This window comes from Thunnus maccoyii, chromosome 3, assembly GCF_910596095.1.
Source record: "Thunnus maccoyii chromosome 3, fThuMac1.1, whole genome shotgun sequence".
In the NCBI taxonomy this organism is placed as follows: domain Eukaryota; kingdom Metazoa; phylum Chordata; class Actinopteri; order Scombriformes; family Scombridae; genus Thunnus; species Thunnus maccoyii.
The window spans coordinates 29,233,607-29,257,932 of NC_056535.1; the positions used below are offsets into that span (position 1 = coordinate 29,233,607).

Here is a 24,326-nt window from a genome sequence, read left to right on the forward strand (position 1 = left end):
AGATGTTGTCCTCCTCTTTACACACGAACACCAACATCCTGTGGGTCATTCTTCATACATGAGCAGCTTTACTTCCAGATACTTTTTGATATCCTGCTAAATAACAAACAGGACAGAAAACTGAACATCTGAGACTGTCAATCAATCCGTCTAAATTGATCTTTAAACATCTGGAAATATTTCTGTTGATACACAGAATTCACAGCCACGTTATAACAACCTCTTCCAGTTAATTGTGAAGTATTTATTGTATTTCACCTGTCCCGACCACAGCAGTGCATGCTGGGATTTGTGATCAATCACTTATCCTGCTGTGGTTGTTTTTCTCTGGTCCTGACAGCTGGGGATGCATCTGTGCGTGGCCGGCTGGCTTGAAGGGGGAAAGGTGGGGTACCCAACCCGCTTCCCCTCCGTCAAGTGTGGAGACAACCACGTGGGGCTGGTCCTCTACAAAGACCCTGTGGACCCGACCAGCAAGTATGACGCCTACTGCTACAGGGTCAAAGGTAATATGGAAGCACAGACAGAAGCTGACAGATCAGTGGAAACATCTCCCTCTTTAGTTAAAGCAATCAAATTCAAAACACAAACTCAAATTCAAAGCACAATAAAATACAGTATAAAAATGTATAAGAACAAAAAGTGGAGTGCCAGGAAATTATAACATTACCCAAAAAAGGTAAAAAGGATACTACAGGAACCTCTTCACATTCAACAGAAATAAAATAATATGTAGGAGGAAAAAATTAATTTGAAAATGTACAGATTCAAATCATTTCTTTTTTCTAGGTTTTAAAAATAATTATTTGCTTTTTTATTCTGCAGCCCAACTAAAGAATTGTAATATAGATATTTTAATTAGCTAATTTCATTTTATCTATGGAATTTGCTGAAAATTATAAACGGTTTAATTAAAAAGATACCATCTTGTCCATTTAATTGTTTTCAAAATAAATTCAAATTTCATTACCGTACTGCATGACCATTTGACCAGTTTTCCTAGAAAGAACATATAATATAAAATGATGATAATATAATACAATATGCTGTATGATATGATATCATAGACTGTAAAAGATAATGGACATAGCCACTGTGACATCACCCATTGGTTTGTGGACTCCCATTTTGAAGCCTTGAGTTCGGCGTTTTGACCGTCGCCATCTTGGATTTTTAGAGCCAGAAGTGACCTGAGGTGACCATATTTGGACGAGAGGGTGGAGCTGACCCTAACGCTAGCTGCTAGCTGCTAGCTTGGTTAGCACAGTGCATTTACAGTCTTTGGTTTACTGTGATAATGCTAATGCTAACACTAATTTTCACTAGTTAGTACAACCAAATGCTGAGCAAGACTTTTAGGCGACCAAAATGTTGCAATTAACTTTCATGAACTGAAAACACACTGAAATAGTGATGGTTACGCCCATACTCTGTGAATCTCGGGTTACGCCATGGTTACGTTACCTAACCAATATTGTCGCCGTGCTAGCGACTTGTCAATCACAACATAGTCACGCCCTACAGCATACACTGCTTTATCGTCAAATTTAAATTAAATGGGACCATAATTTACAAAATGAACATCATGATGTATTGAAGAAGACTTGAAACTAGCAATTGAGACCATAAACACAGTAGGAAAGTGTTTACTGAGGTAATAAATCAAGTGAGAAGTAGGGTCATTTTCTCATAGACTTCGATACAATCCGACTTCTTTTTGGAGCCAGTGGAGTCGCCCCCTGATGGCCATTAGAGAGAATGCAGGTTTAAGTCACTTCTGCAGTGGCTTCACTTTTCAGACCCAAAGCTACCTGCTTGTATGATATATGAAAATATTTTGGTATACATACAATAAAAAATAAATGAAAATTGTTCTCCCATCTGGTTTTATCAGTGGACATTTTAGTTCCTGAACATTATGTCAATGTTTTATTTATTTTGTTGCAGCGTCACAGAGCTCTGTGTGGATTTAATTTATCACTCAGAGGTAAACAGGCGGTTTGGATTTGCTATATAATCCAGGGCTGCAAGTAATCATGATTTTCATTATTGTTTATTCTGTCACCTATTTTTTTAATTAATGGATTAAATATTTTGTCTTTTATGTCCGAAAATCTTGAAACATGTTCAATGATATTTAGTTTGGTTTCTTGACAACACTGTAATGCACTGTATTTATAAAAATCCAACATATCAGACTTTGTCAGGAACAGAATTATAAAGTAAATTTAAAAAATGTGTGGTCCTCTGGGCTTTGATACACTTTAAATTTCCAACAGATCAATGAATTCAATTATTGTGAAATAGTTTAACATCAATCTCAATTTATTTCACTGTTGTGGGAGTTTCCAGTATATTAAAGTCTGGTGGATTGATGGATGGCAGTGGTGTTCACCAAACAACTGCAAAATACAATACAATCCTCGCTTCTGGTCAAATCTACAGAAAACATGTCAAATGACAAAGTTGAGACACAACATCAGACTTAAAACTCCAAACATGAGGACACACATTATGCTGTACAAACAGAAAACAAACCTCTGATAACCCTGGTATGTGAAAAGTATTCCTAGTGATATTAACATGTATGTGTGTGTCTGTGTGTGCAGATGTGTCGTGTGTGTGTCCTACTGGTTACGTCGGAAACGGAGACTTTTGTAACGGCGTCCTGACCAACGTCCTTGCAACGTACAGTAACATCTCCATCTTTTACAAGGTGAGTGTGACAGTTAGACCATTTAGTTGCGAAAGGGGACATATCTGTAAATCATGCAAAGATATTCCAGTGAAGCCCCAGAATATAAATATAGACATGGAAATGTGCATAATAAGTCCCCTTTTAAAGATAATTCTGGTTTATTATAAGTTCTTTCAGTATTTTCAGTTTTCAGGTCATCCAATCAAATCTGATTCTGTTGGCCTGCACACACACCTCCCTCACCCGTGTTTTTAGATCAGGAGGAGGAATAAATTAAGACCTCAACCACATTCTTTTGGAATGAAAACAAAGGGTTTTTTTCCTCATTGATGTAAAACACACTTCCCCTTGTGATACTGATCTGCTTCTTTAACCTGTGTGGTTTTATATGATGTTAGCTAGTCGCCCAAAATCACATTTTAATTGGATACATTTTTGTAAAAACCCCTGAGTTCAAGATGAGTCATCAAACATCTGAAAACATTTTACAGGATGGGGAAAGGCTGGGATTTTGATATACAAATACTCTGAAATTATTTTTTTGGCAAAATGAGAGATAACACAAGGACACAAGATTATAACTGGGAAAATGTATTTTTATTTCAGTGTCTTTAATGGGAGATTAGTTATTTATGGTGGATTCTTTTCAGACAGGTCTATAATAATTAGCCATAAATGGTCAATTTCTTGACTTACTGTAAATACAGTATATAACAAAACTGAGTACATCCCCGGTCAATATCACTGAGATGTTACATAATTACAAATTACATTGTTTTTAGACAATACCCAAGAAGAATTCAGCCAATTCTGACTAATTAAACTAATATAAAAGGTTCATATTTAAGAACAAACCGCAGCAAAAGTCAGCACACCCTTCACTAGTGAAACTCCATTCTTTTATTTTTCAATATTTGGTATGCCCACCTTTGTTTCTGATGACTGATTCAATCCTCATGGGCATGGATGATACCAGTCTTACACAGATATATGGAGAGATGTTCTGCCGTTCTTCACATATGATTCTTTTCAGCTGCTCTTTGCTGGAGGGATTTTGTTGCTCTACTTTCCTCTTTAAAATACTCTAAAGGTGTTCTATTGGATTCAGGTCAGGGGAGATACTTGGCCAGGTTATAGTTTTCACTTTTTTCTTCTTTAAAAACTCTTGTGTGATTTTTGCAGTATGTTTGGGATCACTGTCATGTTGGAAAATTCCTGTTCTGCCAACCTTCTTGAGACCAGGAGTCGTCTTTTCATTCAGTATTTGGGTACAAACTTGCATTCATCGTGCCATCTATAAATGTCATCTCCCCCACGCCTTTTGCACTCATGCAGACCCATATCGGCGCACTCCCACCTCCATGTTTCATGGCTGGCACTATGCAGTCACTGTGGTAGTCCTGACCAGGTCCACAACAAACATGCTGGACCCCATCTGATCCAAACTAATTTATTTTGGTTTGATCAAAATAAATTTGACCGAAGAATGTGCCACCAATATTCATCAGGCTTCTTTTCATGTTCTTTGGCAAAGTTTAATTATGCAGTTTTGAGTCCATTTGTGAGCAATGGTGTTCTTCTTGGACGTTGCCTGTAGAAGTTGACTTCATGCGATGTCCTTCGCACTGTCTGATCATTCACTGAAACACCAATTTCCACAGATAATCCCTGTGCCAAGTCAGAAGCAATTGCCCATCTGTGTTTCAATGCAAGGCTGCGTAAATAGTGAATTGTGCTTACTGTCATTCCTCAAGGACAACCGCTGCACCTTCTGCTATTGGTAGTACGGATCCTACTGTACCTCGTAACCACTGCTGCAACTGTTATGGCTTCTGTTCAGCAGTCTACTGATGATCTTGTACATTCTCCCATCTTCATGAAGTCTCACAATCTGGTTTCTTACTTGTTCAGGCAACTCCTCACCATGTGGAGCCATGTTGCATTAGACACAACCCAGGACAAAACTGAGGAAGTTATGGTCTTCACAGGTTCTTTTATAAGCTTGTTCAGGCAATTAGTCTTAATTGGAAGTCACAGGTGTACTCACTTCTGTTGCACTGAGGTTCTACTTCGAGGTCTGTATTTTCTATTTAGTCTATCTAACCTGTTTGTTTTTAATTACAAATAAGACCTTACACTTCACCCTACAATACTACAAGTATTGTAAGATGATACAATTTTGAATCATTTAACATTTTAGTGATATTACACAGGGGTGTACTCAGTTTGATATATACTATATGTCTGTCTGAACATAAAACAGGATTGAAAAAAACCCACAAAAATAAACCCATTATCCTTTGAGATATGTTTAATTTCCTTTTTTGTCTTCCTCCTGTACCACATAGTTTTTTGTGCTTGCAAATGTTTCATCCTTTTTCTCTGTAACATTAAATATTCATGACTAAATAAGCAAAAATCATTCTTAGTTACTAAGTAGTAACTAAGAAAGATTTATTGAGTGGATTAAATAACACCACTGTCCTCTTGTCTCTCTCACTGTAGTCCTTGCTGGACTATAGTGGTTCGTCCTCGGAGGGAAAACAGCTTGTTGAATTTTTATCTCACAGAAAGTCTGAGGTCACGCTGTTTGTTCCTCATGATGCCGGCTTCGCCCAAAACCAGGTAAGTTACCAACACTAATAACTTTTTTTTTAATTATTTCAAGTTATTTGACTTATTATTATATTATAGTTTTAATTATATTTCATTATATAGTATCAGTCAAAACTTAAGACACACCTTCTCATTCGCTTAAATGAGAAAGTGTGTCCAAACCTTTGACAGGTACCATATATATAAAATTAATGACCTATACAAGTATTTCATGTTATTATTTTACTTTCTAGTCTGTGTATTAACTTTATGGTCAGCTATTATAATTTCCCATTGGGTAATATAACTATTACCCTTTAACAATTACTATATATTGGATTAAGATAAGGCTTTTCTGTTGTGCATTTCGTGCACAAAGTCAACTTAAAAAGGCTTTACATATGACATAAAAAACATTTAGAAATACTGAATAAGATGTTTTAAACAAAAGGATAAAAACAAGCTCAACAGAAATGAAAAATGGGCTAACAGACAATATTAACCTATGATGATTTTATAAACATTATAAGAGATAAGTGATAGTGTGTTGCCTTCTTATTGATGATGTATTTGTAATCCTACAAATCACATAGAATCAAGATATGGGTACAGAAGTGTTGTAAAAGACTTTTAATTCAACCATAATTCATAAACTGGGTAAATTTGAGTGTGTTTGTATTACATGTCACTTTGCTTGGGTTTGCATTAAAGTCTGCACTAAAGGAGATCAAGAAATAAGGGTGTAAAATGGCAAGAATGACTTATAAAAAATAAAGGCCAGGAGACAATTTGGCAATAATGGTGTAAAATGATCCCTAATAGTCATATAAAAAAAGGGACATAACTAGATAGAACTGAATATGCCAATGCATATCCAGTTCATCTTGAAGAGTTTTGACCAACAACGAGTGACGAAGTTAAAATATAATGGTGTAATTGGCCAAGATAAAGAGGATGGACAATAGGTGTTACCCATGCAAATCCAAGGGTTTAAAAACCTACGCCCTGAGGCCAGAACCTTCAGAGCGACCTGGTACATCTTGTATGTACTGTTTGCTCTCCTTTTTTGCCAACATTAAAGAACCCTTTGCTGCTTGGACCTCTGACTCCTGATTTTTTATCATCTAAGAGTAGTTTTTTGATCTTGTGTTTTTCCAACTGCCATCCATCAAAACATCTAAAGGTTAACAAGACTGGGTCAAAACCTAGTATATGGCTGGACCGTGTATGGGTGGGCAAAATTGTGGCCAGTTTGTTACAGGAATAGTTAGTGATAGTGCCTATAATGTGAATTCCTGGATATTAAATGTTCATCTGGAGGCTGTGGTGGAAATTATAAATGAAAGTTTTTACAGCATTGGGCACAAATTCAGGAGGCTCATCTTCACTCAGTTTACTGCAGTTACAGCAAGCGTATCTACACTAAACTGATATAACAGCCTACTTCAGTCTCATGTTTTACCTGCAGACGCTGGTATGTGTCTGTTTAAACAGTTTAGCTGACTTCTCTGCATTTAACACTGGAGCTGAGAGCAGGAACTGTAGACTGTAAAAGTTTGCAGCCTGTCATCTTGTCACGCATATCCAGGGGGGTAATGTCAGTAAATTCAAGTAAAATACAGACTTTGCTTATCCTGTGCAAATGTGCCGCATGAAACACAGAGGTGGGGAGGGGGCGTAAATCACATGAGGTCCCGAGGTAATACTGGTCCTGTGCGAATAGGGCTCTGAGTGGAAGCTCTGTAAATGCCTCCTCATGATGTAAATAGAAAACTGTTTGCGCTGATTCTTTTTGAAAGAGCAACGGCCAATGGGGAAACTCCAACACTTGGACAGCCGACCAATGGTGTAACTTCATCACTCATTCACTCAGTCACTCACTCACAGACAACTGCATGTGTAGGACTGGCCCTGCTGTTTCAGTCCAGCCAAAAAAAAGAGGCCCAATGATTGAGCCCTGGGGAACTCCACAAGTCATGTTGCTTCAATCAGGTCTCTGTATTGGGGATAAGAATTTTACCACTTTAGACTTATGACTGAAAGTCCAACCCAGGTCCAACCCAGAAAGTCCAACCCATTTTCAAATTCAACTCAGTCTGTCTGTTAGTTGAATTTGAAAATGTACATAATTAACTACACTTAATTAATTAACTACATATATGCAGAAGCATATACTGTATAAAGCAATATAGCATAAATCTATTCATTTTTAACTAACAGTTAATGTTACATATATTTTACATTAATTCACTATCCTTTAATAATTACAATAGCTCTATTAAGTTGAAATTAAATGTTTGTATTACAATTATTACTAACTATAACAACTACTTTAAATACTCCAATTAACTGTAAGTTTGTAACAGTAAACAGTAACTATCGTTAGACCTATTCATAATAAACTGAAATATTTGTAAATACTGTAATTAAATCGTCAATTAATTATTAATAATAATAATAATTAATTAATTGATTTGCTAATGATAACCAGGTTTATCTTTCCAGTAACCAATAACTTCAGAGAGCTTCCACTTTTGATTGGTTAATTAATTTATTTGTTATTTAGAACAAGTCACCTCTGTGGTTGTTACCCAATCTAGAAGAAGCTATGGAGCCTGGGGAGTACACTCATGTTTGAAGGTTTTTAATGTGTGAAGGACATTCTATTGAAGCATGTGTCTACTAGGTTTATAATCTGACTATAGAAGTAGAATGATCCACTCAAATCCACAAATATATTAACCTTTTGTTAATTACGTATTTAACCTCTAGAACTTAATTAATTCAGAACATCAGCAGGTTCCAACTAAAAGAGCTGTCAGTGACATCTAATGTGTTTCTATCGTGTGTGTGTGTGTGTGTGTGTGTGTGTGTATAGACTCTGTCTGGTAGAGATCTTGAGTATCACATCACAGCCAATCACAGTAGACGACCATACAAGGATCTGAAACACCAGGAAGTCATCACATCCAGACTTGGGTTCAACCTGGTTGTTACCCACGGCAACAATGAGGTCAGAAACAAACACTTCTCATGTTTTCTTATATTTTTGAGTTTGGATTAATGCAGTGATTCCCAACCTCAGGGTCAGGACCCCTACAAGGGGTCACTGGATTAATCAAAGGGATCCTGAGATGATAGGACAGGATAGGATTCAGGAGAAAAAAAACATTTTTAACACACAAAAGAGCTTTTTGTCAAACTTTCTTTTCATTTTTTCTTTGTTTCTTTAGGATTACTTTATTTTAAAAGTTATTCAAATAAAACAAAATAAGTCCTCTTTCTAGAACTGCAAGGTTAGTTGATTAATCAATTAGTCAATCAACAGAAGATTAATCAGCAACTATTTTGATAATTGAATAATAGTTTTTTTAGTTATTTTTTATTTTTATGAGCAAAAATTAAAAAATAAGCTGGTTTCAGCTTCTCAGATGTGATGATTCATTGCTTTTCTGTGTCGAACATGATGATAAACTGAATATCTTTGGGTTTTCGATTGTTAGTCAGACAAAACCTGAACTGTTGGCAACGAGGGATCCCAGGTAGACTTTGCTTTATTTTAAGGCGTCACAGACGAAAAAGGTTGGGAACCACTGGATTAATGGACCTGTGTAATATTTTTTAAAATTTTGTTTCTTTGCTATTCTTTTAAATGACCTCCCTCAGAGCCGTAAACTGGTGAACCAGCAGCTGTTGTTGGAATGGGACATTCCTGCTATAAACGGGATCATCCATATCATCGAGGCCCCGCTGACAGCACCTCTCCCACCGGTGAGTGAAGAGAGTTTAATCCAGAGGTGCTGACTGTATCACTGATGCACACTTCTTTAAAATGTCTACACCTAGAGAGAGAGATATTTTATCAATTCCTGAGGGGAAATTACATTGTTACAGCAACCTACAGATAGGAACAAACCTCAAAAAATCAACAAGATAAATACAGAATTAAAAAGATAAATAAGGAATTAACAAGATAAATATACATAAAAACACAGTCCTATACTAGTATAGTAGATACTATTTCACTGGATATGTATAATTGTAGTTCAATTAAACCAGTCCAAACTGCAGGGACAGTCAGCGTGGCCCTCAGCCATCACTGCTGGAAACAACATGACTTACTCTTTGTGGAGATAGTGCTGTATCTCTGAATAATAATTTTCCATGGGCTTTTAGCACATAAAACTGCATTTTCACCACAGGAACTTTCCCTGGGAACTAAGAACCTTTTGAGGAACTCAGTCCCTCTATCTGCATTTCCACTGGAGGAACCAATCTAATGTCTAAATGAAGTTTCAGGGAGATTGTTTTACCCCCCAAAAAGTACTTTCCAAAAGTACAGGAATTTTTGGAAAGTTCTTTTTTGTATACGTTCATTTCTGTTTCTACTGTGACACAACAGGACGCCACCACGCTGGCCAGCGACAGAAAAAGATTGAAATCTTGGTAAAACTTCAGGTTCTCTGGTTGGGAAGTGACATTTTGTTACACTGATACAGAAAATGTAATTAATTATACATTTTTTTGTCTTTTTTTGTCATGATCTTATTAACATTTTCCTAGAACACAAAGTATGGACTCATACAATAGTAATCCTTCTCAATCATCACTTATACACACTAGAAGTCTGTATTTATCTGCAGAGACTCTGCCCTCTGCGTGTATTTTCTTATCATTTTGCTGTGTTTGGGATGTTTCTGGGTGTCAACCGTTGGGCAGTGGGTGTGTAGCCGCCAGCTAATAACGTCGTGCAGGTGTGAGATTGAGACTTGTAGCGTAGCGACCAGGTTACATAGCTGTCTCCGTCTCTCTCCTCTGCTCCGCTCTGCTCTCTGTCTCTGTGTCATGGATGTATAAAGAGCTGCAGGTCTGTGTATCTGCTTGACTGAGGGCGGGGCTGAGCTACACACACACGCAGAGCAGAGAGGCCACAGACAAGATGAAGCTCTGCATTCACTTAAAATCCGACAATGCGGTGCCTTCCCGCAGGGGTGTGTGGAGGTGTAGGTGTGTTTATTTGTGTTTTAGAACGTAACCACCGTGAAACAATCAGAAAATAATGTTTTATTTTTCTGATTCATGGCTTTGTTTTCGCCACCGCCACTCCCTCTCTTCCTTCACTCTCTAGCTCACTCGACCACTGCTGCTCTCTCTCTGGAGGAGGTTTGAATGCTATGTGTTCACAAACACCAACCGCCAAATCCTGCGTAGTATACCTTTAAATATTTGCTGTAATGTGAACTGCCACAGTTCTGATCGTGGCCACCAGGAGGCGCCATGACAACATTTCCTCTCCCATCTGCTTCCTAATAGGATGTGCTGTCTGTTGTTGCTAGGCAACAGCAAGAGTTGTGGGCAGAGAGCAGATGGCTGTGTTTAGTTTCTTTAAGGAAATGAAGAGTTTTAAACGTTTTCATCCTGATAACGTCCCAACTCTGATCAATATTCATGATATGGGACACAAAAGACGAAGATTAGATTTGATCACATTAGATTAATCTGAAGCTAAACTAATTATTCTTTTTCCCTAAATGACTAATGTTTAGTTCACCTAAAGCTCACCTTCTTTCCATTCGTCCTCGTCCCCTTCACACACTGAATGTGGACAGAGTCAGTTTAATCCCTTTTTTCTCTCAGACTGAGATATTTGGATCTTCTTCAGGTTTTGTCTGTTAAAGTACTAATCTGTAATTTCTTTCACCACATAAAAGTGAATTGAATTCACAGACCCCCTCTCTGCATTACTTTGTGACTCTGGAGTCTCAGAGTAACACACAGAGTGTTGAGGTAACAGATGGGGCTAAACTGTAGGTAAACAGTGGCTTCTCTGCTGGTTCACACCCGTTCAGTAGTGTGCTGAAAACTGTTTTTAGTGTCCAACCATTATACAAATGTTGCACCAATTAAATTACAGTACAGACTTTGTCCCAAAAACTGGTGAAAAAATGTGTGAATGTTGTGGAGGCCTCAATACTGCAGAAAAATTAAGAAAACTAAAATTTCTTCTTTTTAATAATTACAACTTTAACCAAATAAGTACACATACAAACACCAAGAATATATATACTGATATTGAAAAAAACTACATTTCAATTTCAGTTTAAGTCCTATCCTCACAAACCTCAAATATAGGGCTGAAACTAAGGATTATTTTCATTATCGATTAATCTGTCGATTATTGTCTCTATTAATTGATTTGTTGTTTGGTCCATAAGATGGTGAAAAAAGGTCGATCAGTGTTTCCCAAAACCCAAGGTGACATCCTCAAATGTCTTGTTTTGTCCCAACAGTCCACAACCCAAAAATATTCAGTTTATTATCATAGAGGACAAAAGAAACCAAAACATATTCATATTTAAGAAGCTGGAATCAAAGAATTTGGAAATATTCTTCTGTAAACTCAGATCCTTGTAGAAACTGCTAGAACCTTAAAAATCGGTAAGTCTGTTGACTTCACACTAACCTGTAAAGGTTCAGAATTTAATGACTTGGACATGTGAAGTGTCGGCGGCCATCTTGCTTTCCTCTACATCATACAAACAGATTTTTCTTCCTGTGATGGAAAACAAAATGGCAGCCAGGATCAGGCTTGGACATGTGACCAGGAGGATCCGCCCTGTCTTTCTTCTGACTGGATCTTTAATATCTATTATTCATTTTAATTGGTTGAATTTTTATCTTCCTCTGAGGAAATAAAGCTGGTAATGGTCACAGCACAGAGAGTCACGTCTCCATGGTGACGGTGCAGCAATGTGTAACTGTTGCCATGGTTATTAGAGCTGGACAGATAAAGACTGTGTGTGTGTGTGTGTGTGTGTGTGTGTGTGTGTGTGTGTGTGTGTGTGTCAGATATCCAGCAATGAGGTCTAAAGGTTTAATCTGATGTCCTCATATGTGATGTGTAATTCGTGTGTGTTTGTTGTACCCATCATCTCCAGATCTCCCATCATGCTTCCCGTGGCCACACCCACTCAAGCGGCACGGCGTCGGCCATCTTGGTGTCAGTGTTAGTGGCATGTGTGTTGGCTGGACTCGGCTACTACGTCTTCAAAAACAAAACCGACGCCTTCCGCTTCCACTACTTCAGAGTGAGACACACACACACACACGTTTTAGGACAGACTTGAAAATTGTGAACTCCTCCTTTAATAACTGATCTTTCTTTTAATGATGTTGCATTAAAACATGAACACTCAACCAGGGACCAGAGAGTTTCAGATGTTATGTCACCATCCGGTTCCATTGGTACAGACACATTAACTTTACTTCACCGCACATTCAGAGAAAACAGGGGGAGACGGGAAGCCATCGAATTACAGATTGTTTTCCAAAAACCAGGAAGTGACTCAGCACTTTTCAGCCTTTGGTCCCCTTTTGTTCCACAGGGATTCATTCAGAAAATAAACTCACTGGTTCACAGAATCCTAAGAGTTTCATATGTTGTGTGATATAAGTGACATCTGCTAATAACTCAACGGTGAATTTGAAGATGTAGAACAGATTTAAATGTTGGCAGGGTTTGACATTATTATCAATAAAAAACCCGAAAACATCTGATGTTTATCAGTCATTCAGCTGCTGGTAGTTTCACTGACGCCCTGCTAACACCTAACAGTCCTTCCTGTTTCCTCTGTCACAGAATGAGGATGAGGACGGCACAGCGGGCGGCAAGACCAAACCCACGCTAGTCTCCATCCCCAACCCTCTGTACAGCGGCTCCAGGGCCTTCGCTGAGCCGTTTGGGGTGAGTTCGACCAATCAGAGTCTGACTGAGCTTCTCAAACTAAACCACCAAGAATCCAGTCTAAGATTTACCACAACTGCAGAGAACCAGGCCTTCATTTAAAACAGGCTTACATTAGAGACAGGTCTTTCTTCTTAAAGGGGACATTACATGCTTTTTGTGATTTTCTGTTATTTATATGCTTTTATGATGTCAGATGTCTATGTGAAACTTCAAAGGGTGCAAAACTTGAACGTGAAAAGTGAACATATGTAAAATTGCTCTCTGAAAGTCAAAATCCAACCTGCTCTGAATGCTGTTCGCAAAGTTACCTCTACTTCGTCCTCATGATGACGTCAGATTGTTCGCACATGTTGCTTAGGTTGTGCCATGGTTTGTTCCCCTTGTCCACTTGCATATTTCGGATCGGATTCAGGCTCAAACATGTATGGACGTATTTGAGAAGTTTCCATTTCAAGTAAAGAACAAGAAAAAGAAGTGAAACATGAGGATTTCACTTATCAAATAAGGAGTTTACAAACAGAAGAGGCTGTTATTAGGTGCAATGATTGTCTTGATGTACCAGAGCTGTTGTTGATCAATTCTGTTTCACTGGAATATCACTGAAAACATCTGGAAACAAACTATGAAAATATTTATTCATGTTTCAACAAAAAACTTATGACTAATAATGATTCATTTCAACAGAATCAGAATATAACAGAATCCCTTGAATAAAACGAATCAGCAAAAATTAATTAATCCATCTACATTAAACAAAAAATATATACTGAGTGTTCTTGTTTCGATAAAAAACAGACCTGGTTGGACAGAAACACGGTGTAGTTCCCACTGTGCTGCTGTTGTTTAGTGTGTGTGAAGGACACTCTGCTGTCTTCACTGTTGTATTGTATCTCTGTAGTTTACACATTCCTTTTCTATCAGGGTCCACAGAACAGTTAGTTCACTTTGTTTTCAGCTGTGTGACCTTGCTGCTGTCAGACCTGCACGAACACTGACAGTAAAGTAGAGTTATAGTTTAGAGAGTCAGCTGTTCAGCCGCTGTGGCCGCTGCCCGAGACCATGTCTCTGGACATTTTTAGCCTTTTTTCTGTTAACTTTCAGCTTCAGCCGGTTCTCTGAACAGTTCATTAAGGACACTGTGACCTGTGATTCTGTCTGTTGTGAATCTTGTTGTTTTTAGTGTCCTTCAGCAGGTTCTTTCCACACTTTCAAACAACCCCAATCTGTAGAACCCCAGTCTTGTTTCCAGACCGCTTCAACAGAAGTCATATTTCCCTTTCACTCTGTGCATGACACTTCCTCTTTCTGTTGTCTTTGTTTTCTCCTCCGTTTTACTGTCTTTGAACACCCTGACAACACAATCTGAGAATGGTCATAAATATTCACTTTATGACTATTAGTATGAGGACAGCCCTCCATATACTTTAGTGAACAGAAGGATACTGTCAGTGTGAAATTACTTCCTAGTTCGATCATTTTCTCTTCATCCTACAGGACACCAATCCAGTAGCGGAGTCAGCAGCACCTGAAGAACCTCCAAAGATTCTTGACCTGGACCAGTAGAGCCAGTCGAGCCAGTTGAACCAGCAAAACTGGAGCTGTCTGTCTGTCTGTTTCCATACCACAGTAAACTGGTGACTTTATCGTGGTTTAGCTCTTATTCAGTTCATCTGTATCTAAATAAGAAAAAATTATTAGTTTAATTAAAACCAGATGATTTCTAGGGGAAAAACCAAATGATTTCTATTAAAGCTGCACTAATCAATAGTTTTTTATATATTTTTATATGGATCAGCTGACTATGTGTAGTTGTGAACACAGAATTCTCACCAGCTCTGCACCTATACAGAGCCTTTTAGCCCCTTTTAGCTCCTAGTTTTGGTTTTATAGCACATTTGTTATGGTTGTTCCCAGCAGTGGCAAGCAGCTGTATCTTCCCAGCACCAAACAGCAGACAAAGTTAGAGACTATCTAGTGAAGAAAGTGGGACATTTATCAGCTTAACCGATATTTTTTCACATGAGTTGGTGGAGACCAAACCAGAGCTAAAAGGGGAGTGAATATTGGATGTATATTCATCAGAGGTGGACACAAACATGACTCCAATGGGATGATAATGTTGCTCTGCGTATCATTCACCCTCATCACCCAAGCTCTGGTTTAGTCTCCAACTCCCCCAAAAATATCTGTTTCTTTAGCTGCTAAATGTTCTACTTTCTTCACCGGCTAGTCTCTAACTTTGTTTGCCGTTTGGTGTTAGTCAGGTAGTGTACAGTTTGTTAGCTCCTGAACTGAGGGCAGCTACCTAAAACTGGAATCATGCTTCTCCAAAGATACATGTAAACGTCGAAGAAGGGTGTTATGGGTAACCGTGGGTTGCAGAGGAGCCATTGTGTACATCTTCCAAATCTCAAAAACACTTGGTGCAGACCTGTGCATCCTCAAGTTGATTGCTGGATTCAATTGCTTTCAGGAAACGGAGATGAAAAACAAATGTTAACATGCTACAGACAAGTGTAAACCAAAGTGCTACACAAACGTCTCCCAGCGACCCCTTTGCACTTTTGCCTACATGCAGGATAGAGAATCATAATTCCACCTTGACGTTTTATACAAGCCAGCATGGTTTTGGTTTCACCAGTCCAAAAAGAAGCTGCGTAGAGGTGCAGAGCTGGTTGTTCATTCAAAGCCAAAGCCTGATATATGTTTTTTGTCTGTGCCAATGAATTCCATTGTTGTCAAAAATCTATTAAAAACACATCAACAAGCCACACCGTTGCACTGGGTGACATGTTCCTTCATTGCCATGAACACACACACACACACACACACACACACTGTAGTTTGTTTTGCCTCAATCACACACACCGTCCTGCTGCTGGAAATCCTCGAAGGAGCAACAAATGTGGATTAATATGCCACTTAAAATAGTCCCCAACCATTATTTCCTCCTGTTTAAGTAACGTTTGCTAAAAACTACAGTGACCAGTTGTTTTTGGAAATTATTGAACCTCATTTTAAAAAATGAAGCTATGTATTTGTGAGCTGCTATTAAAGATTTACGTCTTCAGTAGGAACAAACAGGGAGGAAGTACGCCTGCCTTATCCTTTAACTCGCTCGTGCAGAGAAACTGGATAAACACTTAACCCACACTGGAGCAGCTGCATGTCCTCAAACAAATAAAATGTCCGCCATCATTTTCAATCACAACCTCGGCAAAGACATTAAACTCCCTGCATCTGCCTGTCTGCTGCTGTTTTGTCATTAATCATTGATGGTGTTGTATGTCAGCAGTGAGGCTCTCTGAATGTGCTGAGTTTATCAGAAAACAGACGAGCCCGCAGTGATTTCCTCCACACTGTCTATCATGTCATTTAACTGACATCAGTGATATTTGATGTCATCACGGGTGATGACAGAGAGCAAAAAAAATGTTGTTGTGATGTGTTTCTATTGACTGCACTGACATCACGTGAAAACAAAGGATCCACAATGAACCAACGTCAGTTTACAGTAACTCACCTCAAGATGTATGCACAATCATGCAAACATACATACAGAGATGCATGTGTGCATTTGTGTGTGGTAGAAAAAAAAAGCCCCTAAACAAGTTTTGACCTGCAAATCTACAATTCTGATAATAATTGATAATCAGTTCAGACTGATATTACAGAACAATCACAGTTCAGCATATCAGAAATTTAAATTCTGGATTAATTGAGTAAAAAGGACAGTGAAAAGTTCTACTCTTGTGTTCCTGTGTTAAAGGAATAGTTTGATATTTTGAGAAATATACTCATTCACTTTCTGGCAGAGAGTTAGATGAGAAGATTAATACCACACTCCAGTCTCTCCACTAATTACAGCCAGCAGCTGGTCAGCTTAGTTTAGCACACAGACTGGAAACAGGGAGAAACAGCTAGCCTGGCTCTTTTCAAGAGTAACAAAGCCATCTACCAGCATATATATGTATTAAGCTCACTAATTAACATGTTACTTATTTATTCAATCCATACAAAATCTGAAGTGGAAAACTGGCAATTTGCCATTTTAGAGGGTTTTGTGCTGAACTGTTTCTTGGTACAGTATAACGGCATGCCAGCAAAAGACCGACCAGGTACTGTCAAAGACTGAGCAGTCTAATGAACTTAATGATGATGCAAGAGCAAAAGTCAGGAAATCATCAAAGTCATCAGGCTTCATCCACTGAAGACCATGAATGCCTGTGGTGAATTTCATGGCAATCTATTCAGTAGTTGTTGAGATATTCTCTATTGTGGACCCATTGACATAAGTATCCCTAGATGCATGCTGCCAATGTGGCTAATAATCAACAGATTAGTGGATACTATAGGTAATTATTAGTTTCATTGTAAGGACTTGCGGTGGTGTTGAAGTTCATCACACTCCTGTGCAGGACAGAATGAGCTGAAAGCGTTTTCCAGGCTCAGTGTTTTTCTTAATGAAACTGAAACATCATGATCAGTTTAGTGACTGTTACATCTATTAAAGCTGAAGACTTATCAGATCTAGCTGCTGCTTCAATTAAAAAAAATCAAAGTGATTGTCCTTTGTTGGCTTTTCCTTCCTTCCTTTGCTGCAATTTATTTTCTTCGATGGTTTGTTTAAAACCAAAGAAATCTGCTTCATTCTTCACTCTGGTTTCATTTGATGTGTCTGTCTCTTATTGGCCTCTACATCTGTTTCTTTTCCCACTTCTGTTTCTCCTCATAGCTGTCTAAACAGAAGAAATGTGTTTTGTTTACACAGCCAGCAGGTTTTTTTGCACTCAGGTTTTCTGTGTGAAAGCAGCCATGTTGTTTATGGTGGAAGGAGCCGGTTTGTTTCTTCTCCTTCTTCTCTTTGGCTCCTCTGTTCACATTTTCAGGCAGAAGAGGAGATCGTTGTTATTCTGCTGCGTCTACCGCTGGCTTGCACTGAAAAACCCCAAATGCTTCCTCTCTCTGTAGACCTTCACTTTAAATAGCTTTCCTTCTCTGCTGCTGACATTCAAGACGCAAAAAAACCAAGCCTGACCTCCTCCCTCTGCTGTCTGTGTGGCTGTCAGACAGTTTATAGGTTTGACAGTTCACCAGAAAGCAGTGCACACAAGGTACATAAAGCATTGTAATTATACACTCAAGTCATATATTGAGATTAGAATATCTGTGACGAGGTAACCTTTCCAAAATGGAGAGCATGCAGTTGTGGAGGTTACTGTTCCGGCTGTTTCTCTGCCTGCTGAGCTCCCTTCCCCCCACACAAAGAGCTGAGCTGCAGCGCTGGCTGCAGAGCAGAGCAGCTTGGAAATGGTTTTGCCTGAGAAGCAACGCTGTGGGGGGAAAAGAGGAGGGGGAGTGAAGACCGGAGACCCTGACCTCCATTGCTGCAAGCTGGCTGGCTGGCTGTTCGCCGCCACTGCAGACCTCATTTAAAACCGGTGTTGTTTGTTCACATCCGACCTGCTGTCTGATGAAACACATCCTGATCAGACCTGATGTTCAGCCGAGACAACGGTTTGTCCATGTTAAACAGCTGAAAGTGACAGCTGGTTTCTGCTGAGAGGAAACCGAGGAGCCCATTTCTAACTGAGCGTTAACACATGCAGATACAAAGAGTCAGTCTCTCTCGTCTCTGATGAGCCTGAAGCTTGCATTCATTCGTTTGCATTGATGTAATTTACATACTCATCTCTGATTGGGCATTTTTTTTCTCTTGTTGCCACCACAATGGCATATAACAAAGTAGCTTATTGTAGTGCTGGGGAATTCAAGTGTTATGTTGCTTTGGTATTTAGGGTCTGGACCTCTAAATACTTTTTGAATATTTTGAGTCTCCAAGTAGTAGGTGCTATGCATCTTTCAGGCCACTAGAGTACAAGACACATTAACAGGACATGCTAGCCTCATTATCCTCCCAAAATATTAGGCTGTTGGCTACAAAAAGCTGGGAACTTGTGAAATCAACAAGTCTTTTACTTTACATATTGTGAATTGTGTAGACGCTAAGTGTGTATTATTTTTTACAGTAAATAAACAAAAATCTACCAAATTGTATCTTGTATCATGGCAGTAGCACAAATAAGTATTTAAATCAAAACTACTAGCTACAGCTATGGAACCAGTACAATAATTTACCAACTATTGACACGGAACGGGATTTTGTGCCAGTAGTCCACAAGCTGTTGGTCCAGACTGGTTTTCTGTGCTGATAGTAGTTTGTTCTATTGGTATGGACTGGGTTTCTGGAATTTACTGCTGGACCTCTTGTAGACCACTAACCGGATATTTTTTACTGTCATGTTGGGTATTTTAGTGCCGTTAAACTGGACATTTGACTGTTTCAACCCAAACCATGATCTTTCCCTGACCCTGACCAAGTGGTTTTTGTACCTAAACGTAACCGTTTTAACCCAAACCATGGGAAGGATTGGCGTATCACCTGCAAGCAAAAACGTTCCTCCATTTTGAAACAATTTGAATTTGGTCATATGATCTTGCACAATCATCATCTTTTGAAGAGGGGCTGAAGAGGACTGAATGTTGACCACTCATTTTTTTTAAAAAAGGCATCCTAACTTATGGGTAAGTTTTATAATTTTTCAGGCTCCAGCAGAGTGCACAAAGCCTCAACTCCCTGGAGGCAAATTATAGGTGAGCCTCCGCCTTGGTGGAGCAGTATCAGATTTCCATAAACTCCCCGCTCTGAGAGAACAGATGCTCTGATGAACTGACTTCCACAGTTTGGAGAACTGTGACCATTCTGTCTGTAGATGTAGAGAGTTATCACTGTGCAACGAGACATGGTTTACTGGGGCTTAACACCCTGTTCCCAAGGAAACAAAGAACCTTTTGAGGAACTTTATTTGCCTTTCACCTGGTGGAACCAGGGACTAAATTTAATTCCTCTGCCATAGTTCCTAATGCAAAAACAGTTCCTATTTGGGGGAGAAGTACTTTGAGATGGTTCAGGAACTATTGGGCAGCATTTTCATGGCTGAATTGCTCTGATTGGTAAAACACAGACACTATGAGTGCTTTTACTTGCATATATTTACAGAGTAAACAAACACTGGGTGATAGAGTCAATATTATGATAAGAGGTAGGTTTGTGCCAATTGGCAGTCAGATTGTATATTGACAATTGAAGGGATGCTCAACGATTGTTTTTTCCTGCGCCGATATTAAGGCAATTTTAACTAACTTACTACAGTCTTATACTAGTATCATAGCTCCTTTAAGGAACAGCTCAGTGTGTAGGTTGTGTGCGTAGTGAGCATGCGGTCGAGAAAGAGAGTGTGTGTCATGGTGAGACTGGCTACTGGGGCAGAGAGTATGAAATTAGCTTTATAGTTGTGAACATAGCAGTGCAGTGTGTGTACAGTTTAGGCTATTTGTCAATGAATAAATGCTACAACTCCACAAGACCAAAGCCAAGTTCCTGTGTCTTGCTTACCACCTGCTGATTAAAGTGAAGGTGATTAGCCCTGAAGTTAGCAACAATGGGTTAGACGAACCTGACCAGGCTTAATTAATGTGGATTGACCTTTGAGGTGGACCAGCTATTCTCATTTTAGTAACAATCTCAGCTTCTCCTAAACAATGAATGGAGACAAGTCTAGCTGCCGAGTCTTTTCCGAGTTTTGCCCTAACCCACCCGGGTGATAACATCGGGTATTGCCAATCTCACAGGGTGACGATAGAACGATCTGACTATGGAGAACATCGCCCAACCCTAATAAGAGGTGGGAAATCTTGATTGAGTTTAAAACAATTATATGTAGCTAGTTTTCCTACAAGTCTTACTGGAATGACATAAGAGTGTGAATGTGGTAAGAGCAAGAGCAATCAAGAGGGTAGGATCAGCGATCAAGTGAAAAAAACAAATCCTGATTAACAGAAATGAGAAAACATGTAGTAAATACAAAGAACACAACAACAAACAGGAATGCACAAAAGGGGACTTCCCTTTTCCTGAGTTTAGTACCTGTGGCTTCAGAGTTCCTGCAAATATTTGGTCGAAAAGGGCTAGTATCTTTCCTGTGCTTTCCTGTTTGTCTTTTCACTGTCATGGCACAGGTAGCACCTGAGAAATTATTAGTTGTTACGTCTTTGCCACAGCATATACTGAGTGACATGGGTTGCCGATGCCTAAGAAAGAATGTGGGCCTTACTTGTATCCTACTCCGGTTACTTTGACTCGTCTCCTGAAGTGTTGCTTTCGTCGACTGGATGGTCGGCAGGGTCATTGTCGATAATGTCCACATATATAGTGACAATCTGATGTGTGTTTGTCTGAGTGTTTTAAAGTTAATTTTATGCTTTAGCACATTACCTCATTTAATCAATAAGCAAATAATGTTACATTTTGTTTCAACATTCTCTCAAGATCTTTATTTAACTCTTTTCTAGACCAGCTGGGAAGTTAATACCAACAAAAACCAGAGTTGTTTAAGGTACGTATGAATTAATATTATACAGGAGTTATAGCAGCCATGAGGTTTGTATTTGTCCAATCAGCAACACTCACTACATCCAAATCTGTCCCGATAGTTCTTTTGCCTTCAGAAAGTACTAACCCCAGAGCAAACCAGGAACTGAATTTAGACTTCTCCATTTCCTCCTGTCAAAACACATAAAGTTCTTGAGTTCCTTAAAAAGGTTACTAGGCTTCCTGGAAAAGTTCTTTTGTAGAAAAGAGTCAATATCCTCAAAGAAACTGCCAGAGAGCAAGGAGGACTGCTTTCAGCTCCATATGCCCAGTTGTCCAGTAACCTATTCAGCACAGGCCACATTTGCAGCAGGGCACAGGGGACCAAAGATCTGCTGACCTTCTAAGGTCAGCGTAAGTCCACAGTCCTGAAGTACAGAACAGTACCAACGAAGATCCTTCTAACTTGATGACTCAAGCTTTGTCTTCTGTTTGTTCAGGTGCATATGAACCACAACACAGTTCTTCTTAGCAGGCGTAGACACACAAACTATCCAGATAGTTCAGGATCCTGAGCCAGTGTCAGCTCATGCTAGCCAATACTGCATCCTTGAACAGGCACATCATAGAAACAGTTACTACAAACAAGACTGAAGACAGCCTGTTCTCCTGTGTGCACACGTTGGCTAACAAACATAGCAGGATCTTGCCTGAAGATTGAGCTGGAGGTTGTGCACAATTTGTAAATCTGAACCAAAACAAACATTTATTGTGAATAAAATATTTACTTGAAGGTCATTATTTTATATCTGTCAGACTGTACAATTTGTACAATTGTACAATTTCTAACTATGGCGACCCCTATTGGTAGTATCAAAAGAGGTAAATTCTGGCAGCATATGCAGGAAATTTTCTAGATGGGGGTGGAATTTGATTCATTTTATCAAATTCAAATCCAGTATCAAATTCAGATCTTTTCGTATCCTTTAGTAGGTAGATCTTTCAACGTTTGCAAGTAACAAAAGGCTAAAATAACAACTCAAAGATCTCTGATCAGCTTTTGTTGATTGAGAAGGCAGAAACAGTTTTCAGCGGCAGCCTAATTAATGTTTACAACCTGAAAATGATTTGAGCAGCATAATATGTGAATGTTAATTAAATGTATCTGACACATTCAACTAACAACTGTAGCCTACTGTGTTTCACAAGCTATACTGTATATCAGACTTTTTATTTAAGCCGTTACGGAATTAATAGTAATTAACTACAGCTTATTATTTCTGTTATTTTAAATACAGCGTTGGTCGGCTTTCAGTGAGAAGCCTGTTACCTTTGTTTTCTATTGCACTTTGCTAATAAAAAATATAATAATAATAATAATAATAATAATAATAAAGATAGAAGTTTGAGCTTAACCAATGCAGTTCTTTTGCTAACTGGGAACTAGACCCAAAATGGAACTGGCTAGTAGATACCATCCCTAGCTCTAGAAAGTCCTATAATTGGCTCCACCATATTATTATAGTTTTCCAGAATGTTCCGAGGAACAAACACAAGTTTGTGACTGCAGCTGGTCTGTGGTGAGAAAATCTGAACCGAGGTTGTCCAACAAACACTCCTGATAGCTCAAGACAAGTAAACACCACATGAGTCATTGAGGCCACAAGCTGAGGGAGTGACTCAAGACCCACGTGTCTGAAGCTGTTGCCAACTCTGTGAGGATCATCTATGGAGGTTCTGTGACCGGTGCCACCTGTAAGGAGCTCGGCTCCCAGACTGATGGTGATGGTTTCCTTGTTGGTGGAGCCTCCCTGAAGCCAGAGTTCATTGACATCATCAACGCCAAGGCAAAAAAAAAACCCCAGATAAACTGCGACAAGGCCATGTCCAGATCCGAGACCAACATTCAGCACTTTGTCCTCTTCCCCCTTTTTATTCAAAGTATTTGTGTGGTTGTGGTGTCATTACCTCCTTTTCCTTTATTATTTTGACATATTTCGTCATGAAATAAAGGGACAGGTTGACACATGCACTGTACTACACTGAAAAGCCCACTGAGATAGTCTGTGTGCATACTAACTTCCACACCAGGTGCGTAAGCAGTAAAGACTCATAATTACACCTTGAGGTGGATGACATGAGTCATTCAGGTCAGTAAACTCAGCGTCACACTCTAAATCGTCTGCAGGTGAATAATTACTGCATGTTTGTGTCGGGCAGTGAGCAGCAGCGGATGTTAAGAGTTTGGCTTGAATTTCTGCCATTTCAGTCCTGAGCCCAGTTCTTCAAATCTGGTTTAAGTAATTCAGGCTAACATGCTGTTATCAGGCTATAATAACACTGTGAATTCTCATCCAGCTAATTTGACTGACTTGTTATCCTGGATAATATCTTGAATAACAAAGGCAAAATGAGTAGAGAGTTGAAACCAATGACCAGCATTCATGATTGGCTGAGTGTTGATCATGTGATTGCTGTTAAACTAGGTAGAGCGGCTGAGTTGCTGATAACTCATGTAGGTTCATGACTGTGCACACTACTTTGTTATTATGAAAAATATTGATTATAGCCACTTTAAACCTTTCCACCTCTTTGGAAAACATTTGCAAAGAACAGTGTGTTGAAACTTGTTGAAATATAGTTCTCCAATTGTGGGATTTGAAACTGGACTATAGGACTTCCTGCTAGCATTACAGATTAGCTGTTTGCCTCCAAGCTGTAAACAAACACCGTCTGTTTTGGCAGTCAGCTAATAGCTGCTTGCTATTGTAGCTACAGTGCAACCAGCTGTTAACCCAGGCCCCCTTTAGCCTGCTGGTTTCAATAAATCTCTAAATACACCACTTCAGCGCTTT

At 39.0% G+C, this 24,326-nt stretch overlaps 1 protein-coding gene across 1 annotated transcript in view; it reads left to right on the forward strand.

Annotated features, from left to right (window-relative positions):
• Positions 1 to 15,818, forward strand: part of stab1 (stabilin 1) — a 94,283-nt gene extending 78,465 nt beyond the window's left edge. The window contains exons 63-70 of the mRNA XM_042405492.1: positions 341 to 506; positions 2,610 to 2,716; positions 5,204 to 5,323; positions 8,172 to 8,306; positions 8,960 to 9,064; positions 12,232 to 12,381; positions 12,933 to 13,037; positions 14,535 to 15,818. Coding sequence (XP_042261426.1) covers positions 341 to 506; positions 2,610 to 2,716; positions 5,204 to 5,323; positions 8,172 to 8,306; positions 8,960 to 9,064; positions 12,232 to 12,381; positions 12,933 to 13,037; positions 14,535 to 14,603 — 957 coding nt within the window. The 3' untranslated portion in view covers positions 14,604 to 15,818. The remainder of the gene's footprint in view (positions 1 to 340; positions 507 to 2,609; positions 2,717 to 5,203; positions 5,324 to 8,171; positions 8,307 to 8,959; positions 9,065 to 12,231; positions 12,382 to 12,932; positions 13,038 to 14,534) is intronic.
• The last annotated feature ends 8,508 nt before the right edge of the window (positions 15,819 to 24,326 follow it).